At 39.4% G+C, this 16444-nt stretch overlaps 1 protein-coding gene across 4 annotated transcripts in view; it reads left to right on the top strand.

The window, feature by feature from the left end:
* The window catches only part of CPED1 (cadherin like and PC-esterase domain containing 1), a 151194-nt gene that overhangs the window by 36298 nt on the left and 98452 nt on the right, over positions 1-16444 (top strand). For all 4 annotated transcript variants that reach the window (XM_009687314.2, XM_009687316.2, XM_009687317.2 and 1 more), the window contains exons 5-7: positions 1311-1386; positions 12516-12672; positions 14148-14316. In XM_009687314.2, coding sequence (XP_009685609.1) covers positions 1311-1386; positions 12516-12672; positions 14148-14316 — 402 coding nt within the window. The remainder of the gene's footprint in view (positions 1-1310; positions 1387-12515; positions 12673-14147; positions 14317-16444) is intronic.

Genomic DNA, 16444 nt, shown 5'->3' with positions numbered 1-16444 from the left:
TGCCAATATTTACTTGTATTTTCAGGATTGCTTTTTTTCGCTTGAGCACGACGTGGGCACAATTTATATTACTTAAATATGCACATATCTAAATAAGAACCTCATCTGGTGGTGAAAATATATGTGACTTGCTTAAACTGAGGTCTTTCTTTGTTTGAAAACATGTGACCAAACTGTGGATACACTTTGGCTCATACTTCAATAAAGTGGCACTTATTGTTGTAACACCCAAAATACCGTCTCTGATCTATAGACTTGGGAGAGACAGAGGTGCTTTTAAAAGTGATGTAGTTCAGCTACAAAGCATATTCACAGAGATTCAAAAGAACACTGTGTGTCCAGAGGACCCAGAGCTGGGAGCACATTTAGGTCCCCTGGGGCAGAACACAATACCTCAGTGGATGCAAAACGAAATTTTTACAGCAGTTCAAAATACAGCAGTATTTGTTAAAAATATTGAAACTTTGGTTGCAGGTGAGTTCAGATAATAAAGCTTCTCAGGCTTCTGCAAACCATTTTTTTCTCCTTCTACTGATTAATATTGTATTTGAGTTTGTAATAATCTGCAATGTAATAATCCTCACAGCACTCTGCAATGTCTAGAAGTTTCATACATGGATAATGGAGACATAAGGTGATCAAAGGAGTTGTCCAAATTCCCTCAGGAAGTCTAAGCACAGCAGGGACTTAAACCAGATGGCTCTAAATATTGGACTAACATTACTGTCTGCTGGCATGTCCATAAACCGTTCTTTGTAGTAGAGTCTGGATATGGTTTAGCTACGTTAGCTTGCCATTGTGCCCAAGCACAGAAATTCAAGAAGCAGAGCTCTTTAACTCAGGTATGGACCCAGGCGAAGGTGATGAAGCTGTGTGGAGCTGCAGACGGCTTGGCTGCTCCCGCAGTGTGCTCCTCTTCACTCCTCCTTCCCAGGCTGTCACAGCACACGTGGGATTGCTCTGGGTTCACCCACTACTGCAGGCATGCTGCATGTGCTATTCCTACACAGTGAGAGACAGTGATTGGTAACCAGCAGAGCATGAGGAAGCTGCAGAAATGGGATGAGGATGAGAGAGAGGCATAAGTCTGAAACTTTGTTGTGTGATGGCTATGGAGGAAGAACTTATATTTTAAGTTCATTATCCCACACTGCAGGGATGGAAAAATTGTAATTCCCTACTGACACTGACACAAGTATTTTACATGAGGTGTCTCTCCCTGATAAATTAAACGCTGAACCATTTAAGGCTCCAGAAGAAAGAACAGTTTTAAAAATGAAATTTCTAAAGCTTCTCTTTTTTATGTACAGGTGAACCTAATTCCAGAAATTCAGCATTTCCTTTGCAGAACAGAAGGATTATGCGAGCTAATGACAGCCTTTTCAGGTAACTTTCTAATTCCTTAAAATCTACATACATGGTGAAGGTCTTTTAGTATAAGTCTTAATAGGAGGTCTCCGACAGGAGACAGTCAAGCTCATACTTCCTTTGCGTTTTTAGTCATGAGTACATAGAAAAAAGTAAAAATGGAACAAGAGTTCAATTTCAGACACCATTTAAATGTAATTTACAGTTAAGCAGTATATATTTTCAGCTTAAAACATTGCATTATTTAGCCATTGCATACTGCAGAAATAATTCAGACAGTAAGTGTCTTACTTTTGGACTGTCTTGTGTTAATATAAAGTATTGGTGTTTACACTACAAAGCCATGGGTTCAATGTAATATGTTTGTTCAGCTTTACAAAAATGTTGTGGCATGGAGAAAGAGTAGGAGTGGGAGTTTGGTTCCCATCCAGACATAATTTACTGATAAAAAGCCTTTGTATATTAAGATCATCCACCAGAAAAGTTTAAAGGTTATGGGCCAGTTGCCAGAGAATTCTAATTTACTATGGGTGAGATTCAGCTTCGAAGAGAACCTGGACAAAACTCTTATGCGCTGTATTACATCTATTTAAACTGCAGAGAGACTCTCTGTGATCTCACTTATACCACTAAGTATCCAGCAACGGTGCTATTTTGGATTTATGATCTAACTTCACTATATAAACTTTGCTTATAAGAAAGCCTAGTTTATAATAGTCTGATAACAAACCCCCCGCATTTATTACTTTAGTTTTTAGCTATGTTAGGCAGGTTGTTTGGTCTGATTTTCTTTCCTTTTATTTTTTCTCCTTTTATATATATGCTATATTTTGCACCTAAGGTAGGATTCATCACATTTTATTTAACCATTTATAAGTTAGGTATCTAGTCAGATTGCACCAGTATTCTAGTCTTTCCTTAAAGTCAGTGGAGAGAGAGGGGCACCTTCAAAGAATGATTCATTTTGTCCTGGTAAGTGATATATTGTGTTTTGGTTGAGTTCATCATAAGTATGTCTTCAGTGATGCATAGTGGCTTGATTCCCTTGCACTAGAATGTGAATTAGAAAGCATTCTGATATAATACCAGTTTCAGACAAACCTGAGCCGATTTCTAAAAATTTCAGGGGCTTCAGGAATTGCTAGTTCCTATTCATGTTGTAACAGGCTGCCTTTGAAACACACTGGTTTGCCCTGATACTTGGAGAAAAGCCATTTGCAATAGTTTTTCTTATTTTACTACCACAAAACCACAAAGACAAGGGCCACTCACCACACACAGAGCTTTCCCCTTAAAATATGCACATTTCACTGGTGTCCATAAACTGTGGTACAAGCCACTCTGTGTATGTGGTATGTCAAGCTGTCCAGTAGTCTCTCCTCTTTAGGTAAAGGCAATTTGTAAGCATCTTATTCCACTTCTATGTTATTACTGTTTTCCCAGCCAAGGACAAAGCCTTCCTGACTGACGCTGAAATCCCCTTGAAATCAAGGTTGTTATGTGTGCCCAGCACTAGGGGTCTGAGGATCCTGTTCACTCCGTAACGGAGGATTATTTTAGTTTGCTGAAGTGCGGACAAATGTCAGAGGCCCCAGCATTCAGTAAATAAAGGCTTTAATCAAAATTAACAGCCGATTTTAAAGTAAAAGGAAATCCGTCTCTTAAATCTAAGTGTCTCCGCATCAGTGTGTGCCCTAGGGATGGAGGTAGTGAGTTAAATACAGGGGCTTATGCCACTTGAGACTCTCCAGTGAATCCAGGACACCCAGTGGGATGGGCAGATTTGGCAAAGACCCCATGTCCTTCTGAACCACCAGCTGGAGGTTCAGAGGGATATCCTAAGATATCTTAGATGGCAATAGATGTCTGTACGTGGGTAGCTGAATCTAACAGTTGGTATCTAAGCTCTCATAATTAACAGAGGTCCAGTATGGAGTTAGCAAAGTCCAAAGAGTATTTAGTTTACCAGCCAATACCGGCATAGTTAAGAAATTGCCCTCTAGACTACACTGACTGTGTCAGCTGTAACTATAATAGGAACTTAGATCCTGGCACACATGGAATAGTCTTTGTATAGACATCAAAGCGTTAAGTGTCTTAATCCAGAGCTTAATCCTATGCAGTATCACTGTATATGTGATATCTAATTTACTATGGTTGAAATTAACCCATCGGAGGAGAAATTACAATCAAAAGGTGAAATTATTTGATTTCAGTGTAGTGGTCAAGAGGAAAAAAAAGGCATAAATTAAAGCAAACTTTAAATAGATAGTCTCCATCCTCTCCCATCTATCAGACATAGCCATCTCTTTCCACTTCATTCCTTTGCTTGCATCCTCTTACAGATCTCTCTGCCCAGCAACAGCAGAGTTGCTAATTATTAGGATTTGTCAGGTCTTCAATTTTAAACTTATTTGGGGGAAAAACAGTTTTCATCAATATTTCCTCTGTATCAGAGATTATTTATTTTCATATCAGTGGTATATTTTTGCTCTTGTGTCTTTTGAGTCAATGGGGATACTCTCCATTTCCTGTTGAAGAGGATCAGTTGGTTTGTTATTGCTGGGTTTGTCATTTAGCCAGCCCCCCAAGGGTCAAGCAATTTACTGAGAAAGAGAAGACACCAAGTTGCTGCTCTGAGAATTATATCATCTAGTTAAAGACACAATAAGTCATGGAAAGGAATACCAGGGAGCAAGGCTGAGAGGATAGGATAACTGGATTTACAATGGGTATGACTGCGTAGGTACTGATAAGCAGTGGGTACTAGGGTAAACTCTTTGAAGAAATTATTCTATCTGTTGATATTGGTAGACCAAGATTTTTGTTGTGAAACAGCTGAGCTGTTTGTTTTGTATTTAAGAAAGTATGCCCTTATCCCTGTTATATCAATATGGCTGCTGTGAAGAGAATGAGTTGTAGAGAATATTATGTCAGTGTTTGTTTCTTTGTTTCAGCTCTGTAATAGAAAATCTTTTTGCCAGACTGAAAATTTAGATTGATTCTTTGTGTATGGGAAAAGGTTATGGACTTATCAGTAGTGATGATTCCTTTTTAAGCGGCAGGAGAGAAGCTAGGGAGAGAAAAAGGATAAGAAAGACAGACTGGAGGATGAGGAGTTTAGAGGAGCAAAAAAGAGCATGCGTGGGTAGATTGGATGGAACAGGAGAGTGAAAGAGAGGAAAGCAGTTGCTGGCAAATGGACACACATGGCAGTGGGTTTGTGGTGAGGCATAAGAATGATAATGTCTCTTAAAATTCAGTGTGGAACAGAATGATGAACGCATGCTGCTCAGGCTGAAAAGATTAATTTCATTCCTGCTTTTAGGCCAGGAGTTTTTAACCAGATGCCTGTGGCCTGCTCCATGTCATTATATGGGGTTTGGGCCTCATGGAGGTTGTGGCATGGCTGTTGAACGACCAACGAAAGCTCCTGGCATTTATTGCTCTAGTTGGCAGAGCTGCAGCTGTTGTGGAAACCTATGAATCAAATTTTCCTGCAAATAACCCACACCTGGAAGCTCTCTGAGGTTGGAGAATGACTGGCAAAAGATTTTCAGGTTTTTAGACTCACTGCCCCACTGCAGGTGGGGTCAGGACTGGACTTGGTTGGTACTACTCTGTCACCTCAGTTGATGGAGAGGACTAAGGTCCACAAAGTGAAGAGAAACCCAATAGCCTATACTCAGTTTAGGGCACAGGAAAGACAATCTGGTGCATGCACAACAAACACTGTCTTTCACAGGTTTTGCCCAGGAGAATAGTGGGAACGCATACAGCGTTGAAAGTCTCCCTGATTTTCCTGTTCCTAAGCGACCAGAACGAGTCTATATTTCTGTATAAGGATTTGTCTTGCTTCTTTGCCAGGGCCCAGCCTGTGCCATTCATGGCTGTTCTTCTTTGTCCTTCCAAATCAGTGATTTTTTTTTTTTTAAGTAAAACTTTTCTCTTTATGTCTCCCTTATGGGTTTCTCTTTATTAGGGTCACTAGTCAGATGCTTTATTAGTGTCTACAAGTCCTGCATGCTCACTTGCTAACCTGTGAGCTAACAGCGTTTATCACATGAGTGAATTTGGGGTAGACACAGTCCTAGTAAAAACGGTTGGGCAGGAGAAAGAGGAGGAGATGGTACAGGTGTGTAACTGTGATCTCAATATGTGATATGTTTATTGTCTGGTGCTAACTGAGGAGCTAATGCCCCTCAGCCTTTCTCTCCCGCTGCCTGGCAAATCCGCACCTGCCTTTCCCCAGTGTCCCTGAGTTACTCTGGAGCTAGCAGGCAATGTGATGACAGAGGGTAGGGAGGAAGCAAGGGCACAGTATGGTCACAGAGCTCATCATGCTCCTTTAGCATTGACTACTTTATTAGGTGGTAGCTAGCAGCACACAGTGGCAGGGGTGTTACTTGTTTTTCTTTTCTACTATCTTTGGTTTGAATCATGTTGCCATCTGACATCAGTAACTGAGGCTGAGAGACAAGAGTGGCATTCCTCCTCTTCTCCCACTGTCCTAGCGCTCTCAGCTGTGGTTTTGTAGCAGGCAGTAAGAGTAAGCAAGTAGCTAGCTGTATTCAGCTTGCAACACTGCTTACAGCTGCTCTCGCACACAGCTGCTGTGGCTAACTGTCACCCCTACTTGGACCTTGGATCCAGGAATCCCTGTGGAGCCACCTACGTGAGAGAGAAATTATAGATGAAATTTCTGTTTCAATAATTCAACATCTCTGCAACAGGAACATGCTTCTTTAAAAAGGGTTGTGCTACTTTTGCCAACTGGTCCTTAAAAATATCTGCACATGAGAGTGATCAGTTTTGTGTCCATTACCTTTTTGCTAAGAGCCTCAGAAATGGCCAACAAAATCAGCGTCTGTCTTTTTTGATGTTAATTTGATTATGAACTACTTAGGGCAGGATGTTCTCTGTTTTACAACAGGGTCAGATCCCATCTGGGACAAAAACATACTTCTGTAATAACAACTAATATGAGGAGACAGAAAAGAAGTAAAGCAGCTAAATGAATTTAATTAGTTGGCCTTCAGTCACATACTATTATATCTTCTACTTTGTTACTAGTACAGAATGATAGTTGTGGGTGTAATCATATAACAGCCAACATTATCACTGAGGCACTTCTTCCAGTGTTTTATAGCTTATCTGTGAACTTAAGTTCTAGTTTGAAGGCTGCATGCTCAGGATCAAGCCCTTTTGGAAGATTTTGAAATAACCCTGTCTTTTAACTCTGAGGATGCTTTAGGAATGATGAAGCAAAGACTGTATTCAATACATACTGTTTTCCACACATCTGCCAAAACAGAGAAGCAGAAAGCATGGTAAATGATTAATCTAAGCTGAAGCTGTATTGGCCGACGTTTTTAGAGGGGAAAATAAACAACATACACATCTGAAAATGATGTGCTGTAGTGTGGTTGTCTTTCTCGCTCTGAAACTTCACAGATGTTTTCTAGACATGGATTCCAATTCACAGTTTAAATTCATTTCTATCTAGATCTGTTTTGCTATATATATATATGTATTTTTTTTCTATATTAAATGTATTTTACGTAGTCACTGTCTAAATTTCCAGCAATAACTATTAACTAATCTCCATTCTCAGTATTCAGTATGGGATACTTTGAGGTTAACTGTATTAGAGATGGAGAGCTCATCGCAGTTTTTGAATATGAAACCCTTTTAATGACAGCTAAATTAGTTCTCAGTAGTGGCTAGGCTGTTGAACATGCAGAAATGTGTACATCACACATGAAGCTAAAGGAAACGTGTAAAGATCATGACAGGAGTGTTAAGTATCAAGCAAGAAATCCCATTCCTGTGAAATTAATGGAAATGCCAGGACTTCACTGGGGCCAGGATTGCCCCTAGGCTTCCTAGCCTCCTTGACATACTCAGCACCTCCTTTTGAGTTTCAAAGCCATCCCTTTTCTAAATGCATAGGTTGTAAAACTCTTGAGTGTTACAGAGCAACCTTCAGGCATAATGTGTAAACCATAGGAAAGTACTAATCTTTGTTTTAGAATCTTTTCATCAGAGGGGTCAAATATTTAACAAAAGGCAATTAAATGGAAAGGGTCTGCTTTCTGTGACAAGTCTGCAATGACCTCAAACCACAGATGGATAGTAGTTCAACTAATACCATCCAGCCTCTGAAATCAACACTGAAAAAAGTGAACTTTTAATGGTAATCACTTCCATGGTTATACAGATTAAAGCAGGCTTGCTATGCATGCTGTACATGTCTGAGCAAAAGGTACTGGATAGTAGGCTTTATTTAGACCATAATTCCCTAGAGCTGGAGGTGCTCAGGAGCCTGCCTAAGACTCTATGAAAGCTTTTTAAACGCTTCCTGATGTGGATCAATTTTTGCAGCTGTTTAACATGCCTTTCAAACCTAAAAAGACTGGAAAATCACCTATCTGTAAATATCTAAAGAAGAATTAGTTGTAAGCAATCCAGTTTATCCAATCTCTTTCAGAAATAAGCTCCATATGCTCCAGCTGCCCACACTAGTCAGGCAGATGAATGATCAAGGTGCAGGATGCAGTATAAAGTTCTTCCAACACACCCAGAAGCCCTTCCAGTGAGCAAGCCTGGAAGGCAGGTAGCGAGAACCTGTTATCAGGCCTTTGCGAATATTATTCTGTATCAGCAACTGCTGAGAATTGATGCGAGATGATTATTATTCTCTCCTTTTTTTCCAATATTAAAGAATTTGAGATCCTGCTAGAGACAAACAGCCACTATGAAAATCTAGGAAGAAGTTCAGAAAGTTTCTCGACAGATGGAAAATCTCCCATATAGTTCCAGAATTAATATCCTTTCCTGTTCTAAAGAGATGTTTTTCCTGCTTAAAAGAAAATCAATCAGAGGAAAACTCTGCAAGTGTAAATTTTTTGAGCTTACAATGCCCTATATGAAAAAAAATTAACAACCTACTGAGCTCAGAACAAAGCACTGCACCTTAGTTCGGTTTCATCCCATCTCCGGTTTTATGCTTCATGAAACAACCATGAGCTTCCAAAAGTGCCACAGTTGCTCTTGAAATGTTTCTAACAGATCTGACAGTTGATGGGCAGTTTAGAAAAAAAAAAGACCTCTTTCCCACAGAGACAGAAGTCTCAATCGTTCCTTGCTCCGCATTTTAAATGTATCACATAAAGGCTCTTTCAATCCTGAATGAAGTAAAAAAAAAATTAACAAACAAAACCATACTGTAACCCTCCTTGCAACATCCATGGGTATTAAAACAAAGGATAAAGAAGAGAACACATCTAATTTGTTTTCTATTTCCTTTTCTTTCAATTCAGTATTACTTGCCTAGTTCAGCAAGTAGGAACGTCTCCTGTTGAGTTAACTACCTTTGCAGATCACCACATGTTCAATTAACCTAAGTATTCCATTCGCCAGCAGTGCCTTTATACGTATGGCAACGGCCATGTAAACAATTATCTGGCTGTGCTCCAGGAAGTCTTAATTTGTCCAAAAGTGCTTCTAGCTATTGGTAAACCTTTTGCTCAGCCACATGTTGTTATCTCTTAAATCAGCTATTCTTTATTGTGCATGGGTTGCATCTCATGTAACACTCAAGAACTCTTGGGCCAAAGACAAGTAGATAACTTGGGAGCCAGAGAAGGGGGGGAAGCAACAAATCATAGCCTTGATAAAGCATTTGAAATGCCTCTCTCATTAGATATCAGTGTAGCTGTTGTTGCTGTCCATTGATTTGTTTTGATTCTGTGGTACTCCATTAGACTGCAGCTGAAAGGACAAAATCTACCTCCAGTTCATGTAAAAAAGGGGCACTCCAATTTTTTTTTTGATCTATAGGTGGTGACTTGCTTTGGTGGATCTTATATCTCTCACGTATGTCCCCTCTCGGGGGACATTATTACAGTTGTATTCATTGATTACTAGGAGCACATTTACCAAAGTAAGGGATTGTCCTCCCTCGTTAGCTCTGGCTGATGATGTGCATGCTCTGTGTCATCTCAAAGGAGCAAGTGTCTTGTGACATCTCACTTCCCATTTCTCCTTCCAGCCACATTGTGGTGGCTCCTTCCCAGGAGGATGCTAACAGAAAACCAATAGAAGTATATAAAGCATCATACAAAGAGGATGATATGTAGCATGAGGAATAATTTAGGAACTTTTCCTCTTTTTTTTCTTCTCTATGCTGATAACTGAGGCCCTGAATTTGTGTAATCTTTTCTTCTTTGAGAGAGAGCAGGTTTTCATTTTTTTCTTTCTTACCCCAAGGCCATTTTCCAATGACTTACGATAGTACTAAGGAGCTTCTGCCCAGTTGCTTGAGAGTTTCAGGACAGTTCTGTTTTTCATCTGTCTCTTCCCATTGTTTTTTATTCTGCTGCAGTAAATGGTTCACTAGGTAGTGAAAAATCAATTAACATCAAAGTAATCCTTTGTATTTTCTGAAAACAGCTAAATCTCTGATTTCAATCGGGGGTAAATATGGGTACAAACCTTATTTCATTCTTTTCAGACTCAGGCTTGTGAGCTAATACCATGTTGGTTAGTTGTTGCCCTAGCAACACAATTAAAACCATACTTTAAAAAGAAAAAACATTTTCTCCTTTCTCTTGAGTAACAAACTGAACAGCTATTCTCTGCTATCCTATTCTTATTTTAATTGAAATATTGGCTTTATTTTAAATAAGAAAATTATGTTTTTTGTGTTTCCCTTTTCTCAACATCACAGTCATTTTAATGAAAGTAATTCCTGAAAAATGTGCATCTTTGACAAAATACAGTTTTTCAGATCTGAACATTTTCAGATAGCATGTCAGATAGCAAAATACAGCATTTTCAGATGCTCAGCTGGGGAGAGAAGACCTGTCATTCTTATTCTTTGCATGGTTCTGTTAATGCTGTTGTGCAGCTATGGCTTAATGTAAAAGGTGTATATGTTACAGAGAGCTTGGTCTGGAACCACAGTTGTGCTTCCTTTCAGTTGTGTTCTGTAGCCATCAAGGTAGGACAATCTATCTCTCTTTTCTGCATCCCCTGGCCAGTACTCAGAAGTTAGCCTGGATCACTGGCATGGACTTCAGTGGGTTGTGTGACTCATGGTTGGTAGAGCAGTGTCTTGCTGTTTGAAGACCTACTTTATGAGTTTTGATCTCCAGAGTCTGTGCTGAGCTCTTCCTGATGGATGTGTTAGTACCAAAATGCAGTGGAACAGGGTGCAGTTGTTTCTCTGACTCTGTAGATACTGCCACACTGGAGGATTGCTTTTTTCTTTTTCTTTTTCTTTTTCTTTTTCTTTTTCTTTTTCTTTTTCTTTTTCTTTTTCTTTTTCTTTTTTTTAACCAACGTAAAAGTAAATCAGTAAGAGATCTCTGAAGTCATCCATGTACTGTAACATGCCTGTATGTGTTTTAATAATTCTGGTTTTGCTTGAACACCAAAGCTGTATAATCAGACTTTATCCTCTGGGATTAGCAATTCCAAGTAAGTAGCTTAGTTTTCCTGTAGAGTCAATGAAAAAAACAGATCTTTTCAGAGGGCAGTTCAGAATCTGTATTTTTCTTAGCGCTCTGAGGATGGGTTTCTCTCTGCATTGACTAAAGGTGAAGGCTAAAAATACTAGTTTGCTAACACAGGCACTTCAGTTAGGTAGCTAAAATGACACACAGGAATCGGTGGAGTGGGACCTTTGAAAGTTGCCGCAGTGAAATGCCGTTGTCTTTTTACAGGGTGGATATGGAAAAAAAGTAGCACTTGATTTAGTAGGTCTGCTCCCTGCACATATTCAGAATCAAGTCTGCTCAATAAATGACTCAGCGTGAGTTTATTGCTGTTATCACTACACAGCCACGTAGACAGACAGTAGTCGGTTTTGTCTCTGTACCATCAGTAAACAAAGTTCAAATAAATTATAATGCATAATGCACAGACACAAAGATGCCACTGAGTGTATAATCTTATGAGGTGCTGTATTAAGGGAGGGATTTTGATTAGTAAAACGTTTACTCCTGCTGAGTGGTGCATGGAAGGCAAAGGACCAGCTTAATTTTAGATCCCAGTTGAGCTTGGAAGGCTGAACTAGTCTGATCTGATGAACAGTAAATAAACATAGACCATCAAAATGATATTTTAACAGGAATTGTATGAAAATGAATAGTTCTTTTCCTTGAACGTCTGCTCACACCTGAACCAGAAATACAACTCAGTTTTATATTTAATATCATGCACTGAAATGGAGACTACATGCATTGAAAGAGAAGCTATACAAATAACTTAATAAAATTAGCAAAGTGCATTATAACATTAAAAAGATAAGTAACGAGGTCTGGGAATAATGTGAACAGCCTGACTTGTTCCTGACTATTACTTAAGAATTTGAAATGTCTAAAAGTGAAGTGCGTTAGAGTTAATGAAAACCACCCTGCATGAAATAATGACATAATGTAAGGGCTTTGTACCGGTTTATCAGCACAGTAAAAACAGAAAATACATGCAACCCACTGATTGATATCACATCACAGTTTGATTATTATTAATATTCACATGCCTCAGTAATCTGGAGGACTCTGGTACTTCAGTCCTGCTCCCACTGGCAAAGCTTTCAATGGCAAAACTCAACCTCTTGTAGATTTCAGGAACCAACGAAGTCTATCCTTAAACTGTGAAGCTAGAAACAAGAGTATATTGTTATTTACTGAGCTGAACTGAGCTGACTTCATGATTACAGCAGCAAAGTCCCTTGGTCCTTAGTCAGATAAATGTCCCATCAACATCAATTGTAATTAGGGCAGTGTGAGAAACACATCTTTTGGTATTCTTCTACACCTAGGAATAAAGGATTTCTTTTTAGAGGAAGCGGGGAAGGGAATGCTTTTTCATATGCAGTACTCGTGCACACACATATAAAGTGGGAGTTATGGCTAAAGCTCTCAGCTTGCAGCTGGAAGGGGGTGCTTGGTGGGTATAAATCTCTCTGCTAGCAAATCCAAAAGGGTTTATAGTCTGAGCACTGGTAACTTTACAATTTCAGCTGATTCTGGTAGCTCCTCTCTGCCTGTTGTGTTTTACGCATTTTGTTCTTGCAAGAGATTCCCTCTCCTTTGGATGCCCTACTGAATTTCTTTTCTATTCCCTTGGAACCTTTTCAGAATTGCACCTCCCAGTTGCCACCCCAGAATGCTCTGGTCAGCCTGGGCTCTCAAAGGCCAGCACTGCAAGCAACATGTCTCAGAGTTGGAAAAGCAGTGAAAAGACACATGCTGCCCATCCGTGGTACTTGTGGAACCAGACCAATAGTGCACAGCTGTAAGATATGATACTACTCTATCATGGACTGTTTGTGTTTCATAACGCATTTTGTTAAGAGTCAGGGAAGCAGAACGTAGACTCGAGCAGAAGAAGCACTTGCATGTATCATATCTTTTATACTTTTTGTTTTTGTAATAGCCAAGCTTGTACATGCTTTGTGCATGAACACCTAAGCTCTTTTGCTGAGGGCATTTAAAAACCTTATCTACCTAGTATATAAATACAGGTCCATGGACGCCCTTGAATGTTTAGGTCTCCTGCTGGCTGAGTCATTTCCTGTTCCTATCCTACCTTACTCCTACCACAGACACATATTCCTTTGCAGAGAGACCTTCCATTAAGTGAGGCCCTAAGAAGTATATGAGAACGGGCTGTCCAAATACTGCTTCTTCTATTACAGTATTACATAAATTTTCTGGTCTGGGGCCCTACCATTTTTCAGGGGAAAGAAAAAAATCTCTTTAAGATGGATGTTATTAAACTCACTTAACAGATGGCAGAACTGAGGCCTGGAAAGGCTACATCTTGCCAAAGATTACACAAACATGGACGGAGAGCACAAGATTCCTGTGTCTTTTACCACTAATCACAGTCTTAGAGACCCATCATTTGTATACTCATTCTCTTATTTCATTTGTTATGAGGTACATTGATATTTGGAGTTCTTAACAGAGAGAATAATAACCTAATTTGTCAATATACCCAAGCGTAGCTCAAATTTCCCCAAATAATAAGCTATAGGTTTTTAATAGGTTTTTCCTTCCCCCTGCCCCGTCTATAGCTGATTCTTTTTGCGCACGCTATGCGAGCACTAGGCCTATATCTAGACAGCCATGTTACTCCCAAATGAAAGTTAGCTTGGATAATTCTTTTATGATTAGCTGATTTATTAAGTGCTTTTCCTAGTCATAATTTATCATAATATTTGGAGTCATAGCTTGAGACTTTCCTCCCTGAAAGCATTCAGTACCCACATGTTAGTGGCCCTCTATTAAACTGAAGACAGTGCTTATCATAATGCAATCTTTTCATAGATTTTTTTTTCTGACATCACCACAGATCAGTGCTAATTTTGGATACTTTGATTACGCAGCTCTGTTACTTCAGCTTCTTGAATTTCTTTAATATTTTAGCCTCCACTCTGAATGTCCTGGGCTAGTAATGATTGCTTTTGCAAGAATTACAACATGCCCACAATGCATTTACCCTTATGTCCTCTCAGCCATAACTCCTTTCTAACATAGTTACTTTCTATGTCTGGAAGTTAAGATTGAAAAGTACTGAAAGCGTGAAAAAGACTTGATGTAAAGTGTTCTTCCAGCTTGCTTGGTTTCATCTGTTGTGTTACTTAACTGGGGAAAAAAGGCAATTATTTTCTTCTCTAATTTCTATATTCTTATAGCTCACTTTCTTTTTGACAGATGTGCAACAGCACTTCCATGATGCTATGTGTAATTATTATTACTTTCCAGGAATCAACTATCAATTCCTCGAGACCACAAGGACATGCTTAAAGCTCAAGACCTTTCTGTCATCATCAAAGCATATGTGCTAGTCACATCTTTAACACCTTTACGAGCATTCATGCATTCAGCTGGTACTATCTGGCATCCACCCAAGAAGAAGCACTTTTCTGTAAAGGTAAAACACTTTGTTTCCTAATTGTTCCACTCTTTCAGGCAAAGTGTGGAGACAAAAAACCAGATAATATGGTTCTTCACTTTCCCCCCTTCCTTATTTGCAGTCTCCAGCTGACAGTGAATATTCTCCTCAGGTACAGCTTTCATTTCTCAGAAAGGGTGGGGTTTAGTTCACAAAAGAGGGAAGAGCCAGCTTACACAATGAGGGTTATGAAGGACCCCGGGGTTTGATTGCTTAAATGCCAATTTCTGTCGCTGACCTTTGACAGCAGTTGCAAGGTTGGAGTTTTCTCTAAAGCTGCCGTCCTGTAATGCCCAAGCGTTGACAGTGTTGTAAAAAAGGAAAGTAAATATTCAAAATGGTTTGTTTAGATTTTTTTTTTTTAGGTGCAGTAAAACAGAATCGAAGAGGGTCAGGGCACTTCCAAATAAGAGGAAGGAAGTATACCAGGGAGAGGATTGGCTTCCCATGGTCTCTAGGTTTTATGAAGATGGATGTTTCACAGCTGCTTTAATTGGATTAACTCTGGACATCTCCAAGTGGCTGGAGAGACTCCTTTCTCTCTAATTTGCTCAGCGGTACTACAGACTACCAAGTGTACTTTACCAGTCGTTTGATCTTTCAGCAGCTAAGTGTGCTTGCAGCATGGCAGCTCTTCATGAAGGAACTACAGTTCTGTGGCTTCTTCTTTCCTTTTGAAGGAATAAGATCACAAAGTAGAGGTGATTTCTCAAGGTCACGTAGCTCAACTTCTGCTGCGGCACCTGAAGATGGGTCCCATATAAGCTTCTTGGGCTAAGAGCTGGTCTTGGCTTCAAATAAGGGTGAATGTTGTGATATCACTGTCAGGACTCTTTTGATGGTGCCAGCCCTTGTAGTGTTCTGCAATTTGAGCTATTTAAAAAAGTGCCTAGTCTAAGCTAATTATCTACCCTCTAATTCTGGTTATTGGAGAAACAGACATCTCTAGAGAGCAAATCATCCCACCGAATTTAAACACTAATTTTACAATGAGATTAATTTTCTGCTAAAAATACCTGCTCCCTTCCCAGGGCTATGACCACCTTAGAGAAGGTGCCTACATTGTAGATGGCCAAAATTAAGGGAGATGAGCCTGCATCCATTTCTTTCCCTCTTCAGAAGCTATGGAAGTCCACAGAGACATACTATTTTGCAATTCCTCTATTACCCTTAGGAAGGCCACTTCCCCACTTCGAAAGCTTGGATTTCAGTTTTGGTTTATGTTTATTAAAATACCACAATGTCCAGCAGCATCACTATCGTTTCTGAAGTAGGAACACTTTAAAGGTGAATAGTCATTAGCAAACGTGATATAGCACTGGAAAATAATCCCTTCTGAGAGCAGTCTGCTGAAAGGGATGCCAGCTACCATTTACAGAGCACTCTGGCAGATGAAGAAGTGATAAAAATGATAGATTGAAGCAGCAGCACATATACAGTAGTTTCAATCTAGTTACTGCTTCTGTGCTATTGTAACTTCCACAGCTTAGGCAGACTTGTCAAAATGGAAAGAATCACACAAAAATTAGGCACCAGAGAAAGTATGTTTGTAGTGATGTATAGATTTAAATATATATTAACAAAATGATGGAGAACAGGATGTGTAAGGCTGTCTCTAAGCATAAACTGTGCACCCTATAAAGATCTTAGAAGAAGTCAGGATAGGAGAAGTGAGATAGTCAGTAATCTAGCAGTCGGAATTTACTGATAGCCCTACTGGGAAAATCATATTGAGGCTTCTGCACTTGGTGCAGAGGCATCAGGCAGGAGGTGCTAGAAAAGATATTCTCTGTCAGATGTTACTTGTGAGGAGGTTTGAATTAAATCAGATCCATTATGTTTATAAGCATTCAATTTCTGTCAACTCTAGTGTGAAGGAAGGAAAATTGTTCATTACGTTATGAAGCTCTAACCTGTCAATGGTTAATAAAGACAGAAAGGATCTCTAAGACTTGTTCTTGCACTGATTGACAGTGGCCTATTAGTGTCATGGGGAACTGAACATGCCTCCAGAGGAGACTTTGGTCTTGAAAAATTTACTGGTGATGCATTTTTCTCTAGAGTAGCTGACTGAATTAATCTTTTAAAATGAACAGATGAGAATAAT

Source organism: Struthio camelus, chromosome 1, assembly GCF_040807025.1.
Source record: "Struthio camelus isolate bStrCam1 chromosome 1, bStrCam1.hap1, whole genome shotgun sequence".
Taxonomy (NCBI): domain Eukaryota; kingdom Metazoa; phylum Chordata; class Aves; order Struthioniformes; family Struthionidae; genus Struthio; species Struthio camelus.
The sequence above is the reverse complement of the archived record's forward strand: the minus strand, read 5'-3'. Positions and strand labels throughout refer to the sequence as shown.